The 16,237-nt window shown below is 43.3% G+C and overlaps 1 protein-coding gene across 1 annotated transcript; it reads left to right on the top strand.

The window, feature by feature from the left end:
* The first annotated feature begins 1,929 nt into the window (after nt 1–1,929).
* On the top strand, nt 1,930–14,590 carry LSMEM1 (leucine rich single-pass membrane protein 1). The gene is made up of 4 exons (XM_032770829.2): nt 1,930–2,104; nt 4,947–5,078; nt 10,286–10,417; nt 13,720–14,590. The coding sequence occupies exons 2-4, from the start codon at nt 4,952–4,954 to the stop codon at nt 13,938–13,940; spliced, it is 480 nt and encodes a 159-aa protein (XP_032626720.1). The 5' UTR covers nt 1,930–2,104; nt 4,947–4,951; the 3' UTR covers nt 13,941–14,590.
* Nucleotides 14,591–16,237: the final 1,647 nt, after the last annotated feature.

Genomic DNA, 16,237 nt, shown 5'->3' with positions numbered 1-16,237 from the left:
CTTTGAAAAATCTGGTTTCCTGATTGGTCCTCTGGTCAGGTGTTTGGTTCCCTTTGTTAACCCTTTACAGGTAAAAGAAACATTAACCCTTAGCTATCTATTTATGACACCTGTAGATGGTGGCCATGGGGTGGCACCGGGCACGGTGCCGGGCTCTCCAGTCTCTTGCTCAGTGAGGCCGCAAGTGGCTTGGACACCATAGCTTCCCTTACAGAAGAGCGTTGGTGCGGGGACCAGGATCTCTGTACCAAATAGCTGGCCCTAGAGGTAGCATCTTGACACTGGTGGTAGGCCCAAGGGGTCCAGAAGGGCCAGTGCCCTGGCAGTTCCCATTGTGGTACCTGCTGCGGAGCCCGCTGCGGGTAGCTGTATCGTCTCGAGTTGGCGCCGGACTCCGGCGTGAGGGCTACGGCGGTGCCGTTGATCTGTGTCTGTGGGAGGCTGACAACTGGCTTCTTGCTGATTGAGAGTGGGGCCTGTGCCGATGATCCCGCGACCGGAACTGGTGCCTTCGGCGACTCCCAACTCGTCTCCTCCTGGTGCCTGTCCCGGGGAGGCGCTGGAAAGCCCCGTGTGTCCTGCACTAATCCTCATGTGTTGACTCGCCTCTGGTACCGAGACTTCCCTCGGAGTGAAGGGTAATTGGGAGTCTACTGACTCTGAGCTCGACTGGGACCAATGCCGGGAGCAGTGCTGGGATGGTCACCTCGAGGGGCGCACCATTGCCGGCTTTCCCTTTGGCGGCACCCTGGGTTTGGGTGCTGGAGGCTTCTCCTTGGCCGGGAGGGGGCTCACTGTCAACAATCCAATGATGTCTTTTGCAGCCTCAAAGGTGTCAGGCATGGATGGCTGATCTATTATGCCCTTGAGTCCTTCATCTGCACTGAGTTCACTTTTGGCTGGACTCGATGGGATTTGTGGCGCTGGTGCCACCGGTGCCAAAGTCGCTTCAGTGTCTATCCTGCTGCTTCTAGTACCTGGTTCCTGATATGGCGCCGGTCTCCTTTGTGAGGAGCATCCACGCCCCTCCTTTGGTTTTGCCTTGGGCCACACCGGAGAAGATGAATGGTACCGGGGCCTACTATGGTGTCCCAAGGCCAACGGCTTGTGGTGCTTGGCCGGCACTGGGTCTCTTAACGACTCTGGGGCACTCCGCACCGAGGAGGCTGGGGATGGCATCAGGCGTTCCGGGCCTGGTGGCTGCAGCGCGGCCTCCATCACCAACTGCTTTAAGCAAAAGTCTCTTTGTTCTCGGCTTAAAGGCCTTGCAGATCTTACACTTCTCTGTTTGGTGAGCTTCCCACAGGCAACGTAGACAGCAGACTAACCAGCATAGGCTTGCAGCACGTGGCGCAAGCCTTAAACCCTTGGGTCTGCGGCATGCTCCGCGGCCCGGGGTGGGTGCTGGAATCCTCCAAGCACCTAATCTATTGGTGTCCAACAACAGTGAAACGCTAACAAACTGACAACAGCTATGTACTTCTAATGCTAAGGGATTGCTTCTCCTATGACAGCAAGAGGTTGTTCCAATGCCACCCCGGATGGTAAGAAGAAACTGGAGGGGGTCGGGCTAGCGGGCTATATATACATGGCGCAGTGGCGCCACTCTGGCGGGAGCCCTGCGGGAGCCACTAAGAGAAAAAGTTTCAGATGCTTGTGTGCGCGGCACGCACACCTAATGTGGAATGGACATGAACAAGCACTCAAAGAAGAATATTGGTTTGATTAATTTATCAAGCCTGTTTAAAAAAGTCACTCAATGTAAAATATTAGTAATATGATATGTCAGAAGCATATGTTAAAAACTCACCATAATAGCAGTAAATATTAAAATTTCATAGTGACTCTTGTCTAATAAGCGAAGTAAGTGTGTGTGTGTGTGTGTGTATGTGTTTTAAATAGATCAATATTTGGAAACTAGACTTCTTGGCCAAAATGAACGCTAAATATAGATTGAAAGGGATAGTCGGTTTCATAGCTGTGTTTATGGGTCCCGTGGGAGTTTGCAGGGTCTAAAAGTGAGGGGGGAAACTACAAAGCAAGTTTTCTTCTCATACTGGATGACTTCTTCCATCCTGAACTTTTAGCTGAATATGGTTAAATTGTAAGTAATTTACACTTCATTCTATTGTTTTGCTAATCCATTAGTCTTGATTTTATTCTTTGTTAAGAATTTTTAGGTACTTATTTTACAGAGTGGTAACATTACCAAAAATAACTTACTTTTAAAAGTATGAAGTTATATTTTAATGCTTGAGGTGGTGGTCTCTAAGCAATATTAAAATACAAATTACAATGATTCATTTAAAAGCTTTGAGGGTTAGTTTAGCCTTGTGAAACTAATTAATAGGAGGTCAGTGACGCTAATATCTTGTTTCAAGGTGCTGATGTGGAAATAAATCATAAAACAGAGCGTTCATAACATGCTGTTGTTATGTACAGAAAGTGAGTGTACAGTGGGGAAATTGGTTTTAAATACTTAAATTCACAAGTTGTAGATTTTTGTAATTAACATGTATCTAAAACTATCAAATCAGTTACTTACATTTATTAGAGCTCAAGTCTTTAGGAGAGGCTTTCTTTAAATTGTTCCAAGGAAGTCTAACCAAAATGGAAAACGTTCAGGGAAAACAACTGCCTTTCTGAAGCTAAAAATAGCAGGAGGCCCTTGTGTGTGAGAGGTGGTGAATCTGTAGAACGCTGCATAACTGTGTCCGTAAGCAATACAGCCGGGCATGGATGTGGTCAAAGACAGTAAAGATATAGCTACTAGAAGTTGTTACCTTATACATTCTACTGCATAGAAGCCATCTGTCCTGAAATTACTGTTGCATATATAAAAGCTACTGGATTGAGCTGATTGGTTGCAATTCTAGCTTTTTCGCCTTATTTGTGTATTTTTTTCAGTAACTGCTCAGAATGAAAAAAGAAAAAGGAGCTGTACTCATTTTCATGTCATTTCCCCTCAATTGAATCAAGACTTTACTCTTTCTGTCCACGTATTTACAGAGCTATCAGTCTCGTTTTCCCTTATGAGTGCTAGTCCCCTTTCCAAAAAACACCTGAACTAGTTAGGAGCCAAAGTTTCACTGAAAATCAATGGATAGTTATTTGGCTGTCTCTCCAACTTTGGGAGTGACACAGAGCAGCGTGGGTTGGCATGATGCTATGACTATCTGCTCCTGCACGTGCCTGGCAGGAAACAGCCCCAGTTTTCTCCATGGCTCTTATTAAAATGTTGGTACAGAGGGAACCTGCTTTTCATGATGTCATACTATGGAAAGGATGAGTCAGGAAACTTGCCAGTTGTGTTTGGTAACTGAGTCAAGATGGAGGGAGCTGGAAAAGGTCCCATGTGCCTAGAGAAAATGTACTTTTGAACATTACCCAGACTAGTGTGGGTACCAGTGCTGAAAGATCACAAGCATAAATGGTAATGTTAAGTAGACTTTTATGGGCTTCGGTATTGTAAAGGCCTGATAAAAGCTTGTATGCCTGGTTGACTCTGGCCAGCTCTAATCCCTCTATAGATATTTCTCCATAACTCTGAATATATATTTCTTAAAACACACATGTGATTCACAGTTTCCAAGCAATGGGGCTTTCTATCCCGGATGCAGAGAAGCCAGCGGGGCAGCTAAATCCATTCTAATTCTTTCTTAAAGGTGAGGGGGAATAAGAATTTTTATACTCTGCAATGACATCAGAAGGGGCCCACAGTTAGTCTAGCAGTCTCTTTTGGGTAGCTGATAGCTGCAGTTTCAAATTCCTTATTAGCAGAGAGAGAGCTGGAGCTTCACACCTCTGGGTGATTGAAAATTGATAAGATGTAATCCACTCTATATACATAGAATGTGATTTCTAAATGTCATTTTGTTAATTTGTGAATGTAAACTTCTAACCCTTCCAAGGGCCTTGTGCTCATTGAAAGCTAAGCTCATGGCAAAGATGAGGTGTTAAAGGGTATGTCTACACTGCAATTAGAAGCCCATGCCAGCTGACTCAGGCACATAGTGTTCAGATAAAGGGGCTGCCTAATTGCAGCATAAGCTCTGGGACCCTCCCATCACACTGAGCTCTAGAGCCCAGGCTCCAGCCTGAGACTAAATGTCCACACTGCAATTAAAGAGCCCCTTAACTTGAGTCAACTGGCACAGGCCAGTCATGGGTTTTTAAATGCAGTGTAGACATATCCAAAGTTAAGCTGGATATCCGAGAATACCAGACTAATTACCTTAAGGCATGGAATGTGTGTTTTCTTCAAGAATTGTCTCACCTTCTTTGGAAGGGCACAGGCCTATGCTACCAGCCTAGACCCTTTTCAAAGTAGGTCATGTGTGTCAACCAAATCTAAAGTAAAGAAAGAAGAGCAATTATGGCAAGCTATTACTTTTTGCTGACCATCCCAACCCCAATCATTTGTTTAACCAAGAAAAAACAAGCCACAGTGATGTATCAATATTTACAAGCAAATTAATGAGCTTGTCGTTGTAACCCTTCTCCTTCACTCCCCTACCTGCTCCCTTGGTTTTTACTTATCACATATCCCTAGTATTTAGATTGTGAGCTAATCAAGGGAAAGACTGGGGACTTCTGCCATTGACTTCAATAGGGCCAGGATTTCACCCTGTTTTATTGGTCTGTTAAGTACCTTCCAGGCTTTGGATGTTATACAAATAAGTAATAATTTACACCTGAATCAATGCAGGAGCTAGAAAGCTCAACTTTCACACTTGAGGATCTTGAACAATAAACTAGAAATGTTAACTAGTGAGTTGCTCACAACTCATACTGGTCCTTTCCTGAAAGGTTCTGAATATCTCCTACAAAGTCCTAATCATCCTCAACTCCTACTGATTTTAGTGAGAGTTAAAGGAGTTCAGCACCTCACAGGATCAGGCCCCTTAACAGTAGTCATTATTTCCAATGTTCATGTTTTCTTTTAGGTACAATGGAGAGTTCTTCTCTGGAAATTGACTTACCTGATACCAATGAAGAAGGAAAACTTTATGTGGTTGATTCCTTAAACAACCTAAACAAACTGCATCTATGTTCCGATGGATCTCAACATCGGTTAAGTATGTATGCCAGATAATGCTTGGCAACTATTCTCAATATACACTAGGTAAACAAAAAGAGACATGTACAGGTGTATTTGATAATTTAAACTACTGCTTATCATTCTGGGATTTATTTACCATATAAATACATGCCCTACACATTTTAACAAAATGGGCCAGATTCCCAGCTGGTATAAATCCAAATGATGTATTTCCACCGATGTCAACAGCACTATGTCAATTTACAACAACTAAGGATCTGGCTTAATAAGTGCACTTCAACTCAGGCATTTAAAGGAAACTGAATTCTGATAAGAGATAGCTATGACAAAAACGACCAGCACAACTGGAATCATGTGCACAGAACACATAGGACCAGTGGTCTAACTACTCCAGTAACCTGTAGGTGACAATTGCCAGTACAAGATTCTTATTGGTGACGTCCACAGCATGGCTAAGTATTCTCTGTGGAAACTGAGCTACCTTTCCATTCCTAGCCAGGCCCTTCACGTCATGTCGGAGGCACACGGGTGTGACATTGTAGTAAGCCTGTACCGTCATTCCCAATATGTATCCATTGTGGGAATAAAAATGTTGCCCTCTTTCTTCTGTCTGGAAATTTTCACAATTACTAAAATACACATAAAAGCTTAAAAGGAAAAAAAAAGTGGCAACTAAAAGTATTGTGATCCTCAGGAGCGATGTCACGGTTTTTGGCGCCCTAGGCGGGGGTCCTTCCGCGCTCCCGGTTGGCGGCAATTCTGCGGCGGTGGGGGTGGGTCCTTCCGCACTCCTGGTCTTTGGAGCACTTCAGCAGCAGGTCCCAGAGCGAGTGAAGGACCCGCCGCAGAATTGCCACCGAAGACCCAGAGCGCGGAAGGACCCCCTGCTGCCTAATTACCACCGAGGGCGGCAAAATGCCGCCCTCCCCCAAATCCTGGTGCCCTAGGCGACCGCCTAAGTTGCCTAAATGGAAGCGCTGGCCCTGGTGATCCTGTTTTTGCTTTTAAGGAATGACTATCACGGGATGATCCCAGCCATTCCTGAGGTATTCGATGAACCTTCTTTAGATCTTAATTCAGGGAACTTATTTCAAACACATTCAGAATTGTACTGTCCTCCTGATTTTACTGCTTTTATGCACTTTATCTTTGACTCACACATGGCAACAAGAATATTTTTAGCCAGTAATATTCAAGATGTTTGACTCTTGTGATCTGAAAGCACTTTACAAATGGCAGTTTCTTGGCAGCATTCCACATTATGCTATTTCAGGAGGTACAGTATTGTGTAGTTTTCTCCTTAGTTTAGCAGCACAGTCTGTACTTTTGAAATTTGGCTGAAGAGTACCTGTACAGTAAGACTCATAATAAACTAGGCTTCAAATAGGACAAAAATGCAGATAGCCTACTCAACCACCACCTTGCTTGATTTTATACATGTATGAATAATGCTGGGAGAAATGATATAGATGACACTTGAGCTTTGATGGAAGAGGAGTTAGAAAGACATCAACATCTTAGTCCAGGGGCTGAATATTTTTCTGATGTTAATTACTATAGTGATGCAGCTGCCAGACACCAGGATCCCATATTGAAAATTATAGAAATCTGCCACGGTATTGTCTTATGTAGGTGATCCTCATTTTAACAAGAACAAGAAATTGCACGGAATGAATCAGTTCTAGTGTCAGATCATTTCTCTTTTGCCTACCTAGATTCTCCCTGTAATTTTAAATAGATGTTATTCTTCACTTCTGGACTAAATTGTTATACAGTACCCTTGGTGCTGTTAAACAGTTACCTACAGATGGCTGCATTTTAGCAGAAAATGAAAGCAGCGCTATGTATAGTTTGTACACCAATTTGCCTCTTTCTCTGATGTATTTTAGATGTTTCTTTAATGCCTGGAGTTTTATGTAAGTATCTGATTGCCCTCACACCAGTAGAATATATTCGAAGAGACTGCCCTATTTACAATCCTCAACTGCTGTACCAAGAAATGTGTTATATTCTGGATCTCTTTGTTACAGAACTATTAAGATCATAGGACTGGAAGGAACCTAGTTCAGTCCTTTGTGCTGAGGCAGAACTCGGTATTAGCTAGACCTCCCTGACAGGTGTTTGTCTAACCTGTTCATAAAACCCTCCAATGATGAAGATTCTACAACCTCCTTAGGTAATTTGTTCTACTACCCTTACAATCAGGATTTTTTTCCCTAATGTCAGCCTAAATTTCTCTTGCTGCAGTTTAAGCCCATGGCTTCCTGCTCTGTCCTCAGTGGTTAAGGACAATTTATCACCCTCCCTTTTATAACAACCTTTTACATACTTTGAGTGTTGTCATGCTTCCCCCCTAGGCTTCTCTTCTCCAGTTTTTTTTTCAATCTTTCCTCCAAGGTCACATTTTCTTGACCTTTAATCCTTTTTATTGCTCTCCTCTGGACTTTCTCCAATTTGTCCACATCTTGTGCGCCCACCTTATAGTAGCTTTGTCTAGGTTATATTTCTCTAGTTTATCTGTGAAAAAGTTCTGTGAGATGGTAGCAAAAGCCTTACTCCAGTCAAGCTATACTACATCTACTGCTTCTACCCCATCCTTGAATTGTGTGAGCATTTGTCACCCTCTGGTAATCATTAAAAATACATGGGACAGTGCTATCATTTTCTACAGAAAATGCCAGATCTGGGTTTTAAAAAGAAGACATTTCAACAGTGCTTTGATGCAGTACCCATAGCATTCCTTTAGCTCAGTAGCTTAATATGATCTGACATAACCAAACCTAAGGCAACACATTAGCCATAAATTTATAGTTTAAAATTTTAATACTTTTCAATTCAATAAAATTTCAATTACTTTTCGCTTCACAACATAAAATGTTCTCATTGTTTGCAGGTTGGCAGGAATCCTTGTTCACTGGTTACTTACAATAGTGTAAGCTGGCACATTTGGCAAGTTGGCTAGTAAGAAGCATTCATTAGGCAGAGCAGACAAGTGGCATTTATGAGAATTCTATTCATAGCTTGCAGTGCTTGAGAGACTGAAAGCAGCTCCCTCATCATTATTATTCTGGCTAGGAAGCAATATCAGTGGTGGTGGCATTTAGTACAAATTATATTTGTTATGAAGGCTGAGGGCATGATGATAAAAAAAATATATTAAAAGGCTGCAGGCTTTAATTTATTCCCAGACAGGAACACATTAAATCCAATAAAAGACAGCAAAAATACTCCTAGAGATCTCTGACTAGTTCAGTGAACTCCCAAACCATGGGTTTACTCATCATCAAAGTGCTGTTATGGCATATACAATCCTTTTTCTTCTTTATCACCATCAGTTTAATTGCAATGCCCTTCAAGAGTCTTACCAGATTCAACACAACACCGATGGAAACTTGGAAATACATTTTTCATAGCAGATAATCATATGAAGCTGTGATTTCTGTCACAGCTTCAGTGTAACCCCACCTTTAACCTCCCCAATGTGGTCTGCTCAAAGACTGCCTGCTCCAGTCTCAAGCCTCTAGCCTTCAACTCTCTATGAGCAGAGATGCACATCCAACCTTTCCAGACTGGGATTTTAGACTGAGAGTCATAGATTCCAAGGCCAGAAGGAACCATTGTGATCATCTAGTCCAGTGGTGGGGCAACCTGCACCCCGTGGGTCACATGTGGCCCATTAGGGTAATCTGTTGGCAGGCCACAAGACAGTTTGTTTACATTGACCGTCTGCAGGCACAGCTGCCCGCAGCTCCCAGTGGCCGTGGTTCACCATTCCCGGCCAATGGGAGCTGTGGGAACCAGCGTGGGCTACAGGGACATGCTGGCCACCGCTTCCCACAGCTCCCATTGGCCAGGAATGGTGAACCCCGGCCACTGGGAGCTGAGGACAGCTATGTCTGTGGATGGTTAATGTAAACAAACTGTCTTGTGGCCTGCCAACAGTTTACCCTGATGGGCTACAGGCCATAGGTTGCGCACCACTGATCTAGTCTGACCTCCTGTATAACACAGGCCACAGAACTTCTCCAAAAGGTCTCCTAGGGCATATGCTGCCCAAATGGGAAACTAAGGTTCACATAAAACCCTCGGTTGTGTTCAGGAACTCTGAAGAGGATTCAGACCCTGGTTCCCACTATCTTCCCTACCCCTAGGCCCATATCCACCCCACACTTAGCTGTTATATTTTTTATGTGCTTTCACCCACAAGTTTCTGAAGAGCAGCAAGCTGGTTTGCCTCACAAATTTCAGAGAAGGAGTGGCTAACTGGTTGTCCTTCAGTCCCCCTTCTTACATCTGCAGGAGGAGTGGCAAGTGGGCATACCTCTCACTGTCATGCCAAATGTGCTCAGTTTATACATAGTAGATCTGGCTGGAGAAAACAATTCCATTTCATGACAACTTTTCAGGTCTCAAAAATTGTTTTCATTCTGCATAGGAACAAACCAAAACATTCTGAACGTTTTCACAGATTCCAAAAATGTCAGTTTTCTATTTGCATCTCCCATTCTCTCTGTTTTCCTGGAAGTGCCAGGAGAGTCCATCCTCAACCTTGTAAACTTGGCAGGCAAAAATTTCAGTGAAACAGTGTATTTAAAGAAAATGTCCCAACAAGTTCTAATATAGTCTAACTTCCAGCCCTGCCCATTCAGCCTGAACCTGGGAAAGTAAAACTGGATTCTTCCTTTCTCAAGTTACATTGCAAGAAATAAGGGTTCTGCAGGCCAAATTAGGCTCTCAGCCTGTGCAGGCCCATTGCTGTCAGCAGAGTTGCAGAGGGGTAACTGATGGGAAGTTAGCTAGCCAGACAGTTGATGATTCACAATGTGGAAAGGAATGTTGCTCACACTTTCTTAGCTGTATGGCTCCAGTGGTTATCAAGAGTGAAAAGCAGCAAAATATTTGTTGTGACTAAGGTAACTATAACTCTGAATACATAAAGAGAGTGGATCTGTTAAGTAAGCACTGCCATTTTTACATATCTCCTTTTTGGAATAGGACTGCAATTTAACAGGAGAGAGCTAAAGTTATTAATAACATGGTACCTGTATCCTGCTTAGAAACAGAGATGGATCCAAGTCAGAAAGGTTGGACTTGGCTCTGAACATTCTCAAAGTTTGGATGTATTTGACATTTCTCTGCTTAGAACCAGAGGCATTTTGTTATTTGTTTTCCTAATAACTACCCATCAATTTCATATCGGAATATTATTTCATTCCATATCAGCCCAGGAGGAAGAGAACACTGGTGATTTGATGACATGGAGCAGCATAAGTTGCCAACATTTGTTCTTCGTCACACTGATCATTATTTTGATTGTCAGTTTGGCGCTTGTTTCATTTGTAATATTCTTAACAAGTAAGTAAAGTATTTACGATTCTTGTAAATAACATGGCCTGTCAAGGGTAAGAAGTGTTGGACTATATTGGGCTACATTGTAACAAGCTATTGTAAAATTGGATTGGTAATTGGCATTAGGCATTGAATCTGTGGAACCTCCGTATCTAAAAGCACGACTTTCTAGTCCAGTAGTTCTCAACCTATTTACAATTGTGGGCCATACATGCAGCCCATAATGTTTTGTGTGCCCCATCCAATACTACCTGTATGGCACTGAGGATGTCACGTGGGCCACAGCTCTGTGCTGACTGGACTGCAAGTGGCCTGTGGGCCTCAGGTTGAGAGCCACTGTTTTAGTTCCTGAGCTAAGGGGACTAGAAGCCACTTCTGAGGCTTCAGACTTACAAACCTCTCCAATCCAACTACTAGAGTGGCTAGAAAGTCACACTGTGTAAGCAGGTGCTTACAACACTATTGTATTGGAACATTTAAATATTTTGCATTTTTGAATGGCTGTGCAATGCAGCCCTTCACTGGGAAGGCTAGTGATGTTTCTTAGGGTATGTCTATACTACCCACTGGATCAGCAGGCAGCAATCGATCCAGCGAGGGTTGATTTATCACATCTAGTCTAGACATGATAAATCAACCTCCAAGCCCTCTCCCATTGATTCTTGTACTCCACCGCTGTGAGAGGCACAGGCAGAGTCGACGGGTGAGTGGCAGCAGTTGACTCACCACAGTGACGACATCGCGGTGAGTAGGTCTAAGTATGTCGACTTACGCAACTTCAGCTACGTGAATAACATAGCTTAACTTAGATCAAGCCCCCTCCCAGTGAAGACCAGGCCTTACAAACTAAAACCTTGATAAATGGTGTCCCAAGATGGGAGAGTTGGGAAGTGACAGATGTTCACTGGAATGCTTCTTGACAGGGAGGTCAAAGAATTATTCAGATTTGCTTACTTAGCCCCAGAACAAGGATTTGGGTGGCTCTCTCCCTAGCACTGCAACAGTGTCAAACTCGAATCCATTCCCTCAGGACAAGGGATAGAAATTAAGCTAAAAATGTCTTGTAGGGGGCTGCTGCTGTGTGCTAACTTATCTGAATTAAGCAAGGCTGGCAGGGCAACTTTTAAAAAGCTAGTTTATTTCCATGCTACTTCATCAGCAGAGCCCAACAACAGGTTATCAATGTGACCCACACTTTAAATGAGGATTTTAAACAACTTGCATTTAATCTTGACATGATAAGAACAGTAGTTTAAATATAGCTCAGCAGTGCTAGGCTGTGGTTCCTGGAAATGTTGATTGTAAAGCAGAGTGTTTCCTTTTCAAGTAGATTGTGTTGTCGGGGAATGTTTTGAAAACATTCTTTTTTTCTCCAGAATAATTTTGTTCCTGGTGTAATTCCATTAAGGCTGATGGAGTAACATGGGGTGGGTGTGCGAATTTAGGTCAGTTAACACAGAGATAATTCAGTTTGTGTTATTCAGAGAGGGCTTCAGATTCCAGTGCTAAGAGCTGAGTGGAAATAATCTGGAACAAAGAATTCCCCAAATGAAAGGAGCCTGAAAAATCAGATGTGATCTCAGAATTGACTAATAGCATCACCTCTGTGGGAACAATTATCCGTTTATTGCAGGGGTGGCCAACCTGAGCCTGAGAAGGAGCCAGAATTTACCAATGTGCATTGCCAAAGAGTCACAGTAATATGCCAGCAGCCCCCTTCCCGCCAGTGCCTCCTGCCCACCAGCAGCCCTGCCGATCAGTGCCTCCCCCTCCCTCCCTGCACCTTCCGATCAGCTGTTTCATGACGTGCAGGAGGCTGTGGGAGGGATGGGGAGGAGGAGGAGAGAGAGCATGTGGCAGAGCCAGGGGTTGAGCAGTGAGCACCCTCCAGCATATTGGAAAATTGGCACCTGTAGCTCCAGCCCCAGAGTTGGTGCCTATACAAGGAGCCGCATGTTAACCTCTAAAGAGCTGCATGTGGTTCCGGAGCCACAGGTTGGCCACCTCTGATTTATAGGGCCAGTAATGCTGCCAAGCCAACAGCCACAGGCTACCTCTGAATCCCAGGGACCCACTAGTTTGGTTTTCACTGCTCATGCAGTGATGTTAGATAGGGTGAGGTGCAGTCTGCTAACTGAGGATGCTGTGGTGAGAAGAACTTGAGGCCCTTGGGCAGCACGACGTTTCCCTCTATATTGTGGCTCTAGCTGGGGCACATCACAGGTTCCTCACTCTCTTTTTTTAACAGGAAACTTTCATCTACTGGTCCCTGAACTGCCTCCACTAACAGCAGTTCTGGACTCATAAGAGAGCCTGCTGGCAAAGCAGATGACAGTCAAGGAAGTAAAGGTTGCACAGGGAATCTTGTATGTTGTATCTGGGAAGCCCAACTAAATTGCTTTACGATGACCCCAAATTTGCTTAAACAGGATGTGTCCCTCTCGCAAGTATTGGCTTTATATTATGTATAACTGAATGAGTAATGTTGCTGTGTAATGACTAGGTAGCAGAGAGGGTAAGGGACCCACTACTACAGTTAATTACAGGAATTCTTCTTGGACCCAAAGGGGTAGAGACTTGTTTTTTGGGAGCTGAAGTTCCAAGTTTTTTCTCTCAGTCATAAGGTTTATCTAGTGTTATGTCTGTAATCCACAGAGTCATCAAGGATTGGCACTCTGCTGTTGGATTTAAGCTATCAAACTCACAACCTTGGTGAGAGTTTTGTCTAACTAAAGATGGCCCAAGTACATAATGTACCAGGCTTGATATAGAAAAACAAACAAGTGATATCATTCTCTTGTGTTCCACAGAGAGGATGAGAGGTTACTAATACTAACGGCTGTAGGAATTCTCTTAACTCAGATGGTAGAGGCCTAGGCTTTGGGACATGAAGGGTTCTGTTTCTAGTCCTAAATCTGATTTATTTAGGGATTGTGCCTGAAGGGACATATGAATGTGTTGTGTCCAGACATAGGGATAAATCTTACAGCCCTTAAATTAGCAAATCTTCTATGGATGGTAATGAGAGGGTTGCCCGCCTTAAGACAGTATGTGCTGACTCTTAAGCAGTATATTTTATTGCATTATACTACACCAGAATGAAAAACAAAAATCTGTTGTCAAAGAATTCAGTCAGCCCATAACTTCTCCACACACCACCTTTTCCAACTAAGCTTCTGAACTTGCTATCATGTTATGTCTCTGACAGAATAATTTCCCATTCAATTTCCCACAGGGATGCACCAAGTGACAATGATCCACTTGGTTTAAATGCTACCAGTTTAACATAATGTCCTTTCCTTTTAAAGTTCACACTGGCAACAAGATGGATGAAGTGACAAGCAGACTAGCATTTGAAAGGAAGAACACAGAAGATCTTCAGAATATAAACAGTATGATATTAAAGCATCTAAACCAATCAGGAATTATGGAGAAGGAAGAAAATCTCTTCACAGGTCAAACACCATCCACTCCTTATCTTCGTAACTATTTATTTCCCCATTCAAAGCTGGATGCAACAGTACAGTAGATCCCCTGTGCAATGAAAACTGTTCTCTATCTATTCATTTCCTTTCAACTGTACTCCCATGTAACCATTTAATTATTCAGATTTAGCAGGTGCCATAACAACACTTGAAAAGCAACATGAAGAGAATGGAGCTATTAACACTGTACAGATTTACATCCACGTAGCTTGAATATATGGATGATTCAACACATTTAGTTCTGGCATTTGACTCTGAAATGCTTTACTACAGCTCTGCTCCCGCAAATAGCTCTCTGTGGGCAAAGTATCTTGCAGGATCTGGGCCCAAATTTCTAATAGCTTCTAAATTAGAAACAGAAAATAGTACCTGATCCTGGTTTGTGTGTAAAGTTCTGCAGGATTGGGCAATTTACAATGAAAGGGGTGGACTGTCAATGGGTCTTCACCCGTAGGTGCTGACTCTGTGGGTGCTCTGGGGCTTTAGCGCACCCACGGAAAAAAATTGGTGGGTGCTCAGCCGTGCCCTGCCCCATCCCCCTGCTCCAGCTTGCCTGTGTCTCCGCCTCCTCTGCGAATGTGTCACTGCGTCCTGTTTCTCCCCCTTCCCTCCCAGCGCTTGTGCCACAAAACAGCTGATTTGTGGGTCAGGGAGGGAGGGGGGAGTAGGAGGAACCCAGTGAGCTGGGGAAAGAGGCAGGGATTTGGGGAAGGGATCCAATAGGGGCAGGGAGGGGGAGGAGTTAGGGTGGGGACTTTGGGGATGGAATGGGGGCAGGGCCAGGGAAAGGGTGAGGTCAGGGCAGGGAAAGGGGTGGTGAGTGCGAGCACCCACTGGCCCCCAAGAAAGTTGTCTCTATGTGGTCGCAGGGTCAGGGCCTCTAGGTTTTACTGCCCACAAAAGTGAATGGCTGTTTTTCTACCAGAGAACAATTCAGTTTTCAGTGAGAAGTGGTTCAACTCAGATTCTTCAGTGTGTCTTTTTATCTGGAATAAGTTCTACATTACTTATATATTGTTTGTATTAAGAGGATTACACAACTTCTAAAGTATACCTGATTCTGCCCTGTGGCCTGATGTTTTACTACTGCTTCACTAAAAATATTAATATGCTGCTTAGATTAAAATATCAAAACCTTTAAAAAAAATAGATTCTGTAACATGACAAGGCCAGGCCAGGCCAGTAATGACTGAAGGTGGCTGTCAGTTGTTTGTGGCATCATGTGTGAAATGATGGTACCCCAAAATTTGGACTCAAAGCACCCCAATAATTGTCTGCCTATAATTGTAAACCAATTGTTAATTTGGCCCACTTCAATGGGTAACAGGAGGTGGCCCGCCCTAGAGGAATTGCCAGGGTTTTACCAGGGAGTTTGTCTCTGACCCTCAGAGAACTCCCCAGAACAGACTAGTTCTTTAACCTGTGGGGGGATATGGATACAGCCCTCTGCTCAAAGGATTGGCACTCAAGCAGTAATTCTTCAAAAACAAAATATTTATTTTAAAGGAAATAATCAGTTACAATACACTTAATAATCAAGAAAGAATACACTGCATAACACAATTGCATGGCATTTAGAAATGTCATGTATCACAATCATATACTAAGGCGACGCAATAGACTACACCAGGGGTAGGCAACCTATGGCACAGGTGCCGAAGGCGGCACACGAGCTGATTTTCAGTGGCACTCTCACTGCCCAGGTCCTGGCCACTGGTCTGGGGGGCTCTGTATTTTAATTTAATTTTAAATAAAGCCTCTTAAACATTTTGAAACCTTAGTTACTTTATATACAACAATAGTTAGTTACATATTATAGACTTTTAGAAAGTGACCTTCTAAAAAAGGATAAAATGTATTTCCGGCCTGCAAAACCATAAATTAGAGTAAATAAATGAAGACTCGGCACACCACTTCTGAAAGGTTGCCGATCCCTGGACTACACAAACCATATAATACATACAATGTTGCATGATATGGTACACATTGACCCCTTGTACATATGTATCAAGCCTTAATACAATGCTGCTATATAATATTAAACCTACTACAATGTAACATACAGATCCCATATACATAGATATAAAGCAACATTACACCTTATAGAACATTACTAAATAATATTCTATGTGTGGTGATCAGGCAATCATATAATGGGCAGGGTAAAATCCATTCAGACACCGGCATACAGCTTTATTTACAATCATACCCAGGCACTCCTTATAATTAAGGAAGTAATTATGCTTACTCTCCTTCTAGAATCCTTCTGTACCATCTCGGGGTGGGGGGGGAGTGGTCCATTCTCTGCTCACTGCTGTTCTTCTGTGCTGCTTCTGCTCCA

Source organism: Chelonoidis abingdonii, chromosome 1 (genome assembly GCF_003597395.2).
Source record: "Chelonoidis abingdonii isolate Lonesome George chromosome 1, CheloAbing_2.0, whole genome shotgun sequence".
Classification (NCBI taxonomy): Eukaryota; Metazoa; Chordata; order Testudines; family Testudinidae; genus Chelonoidis; species Chelonoidis abingdonii.
The sequence above is the reverse complement of the archived record's forward strand: the minus strand, read 5'-3'. Positions and strand labels throughout refer to the sequence as shown.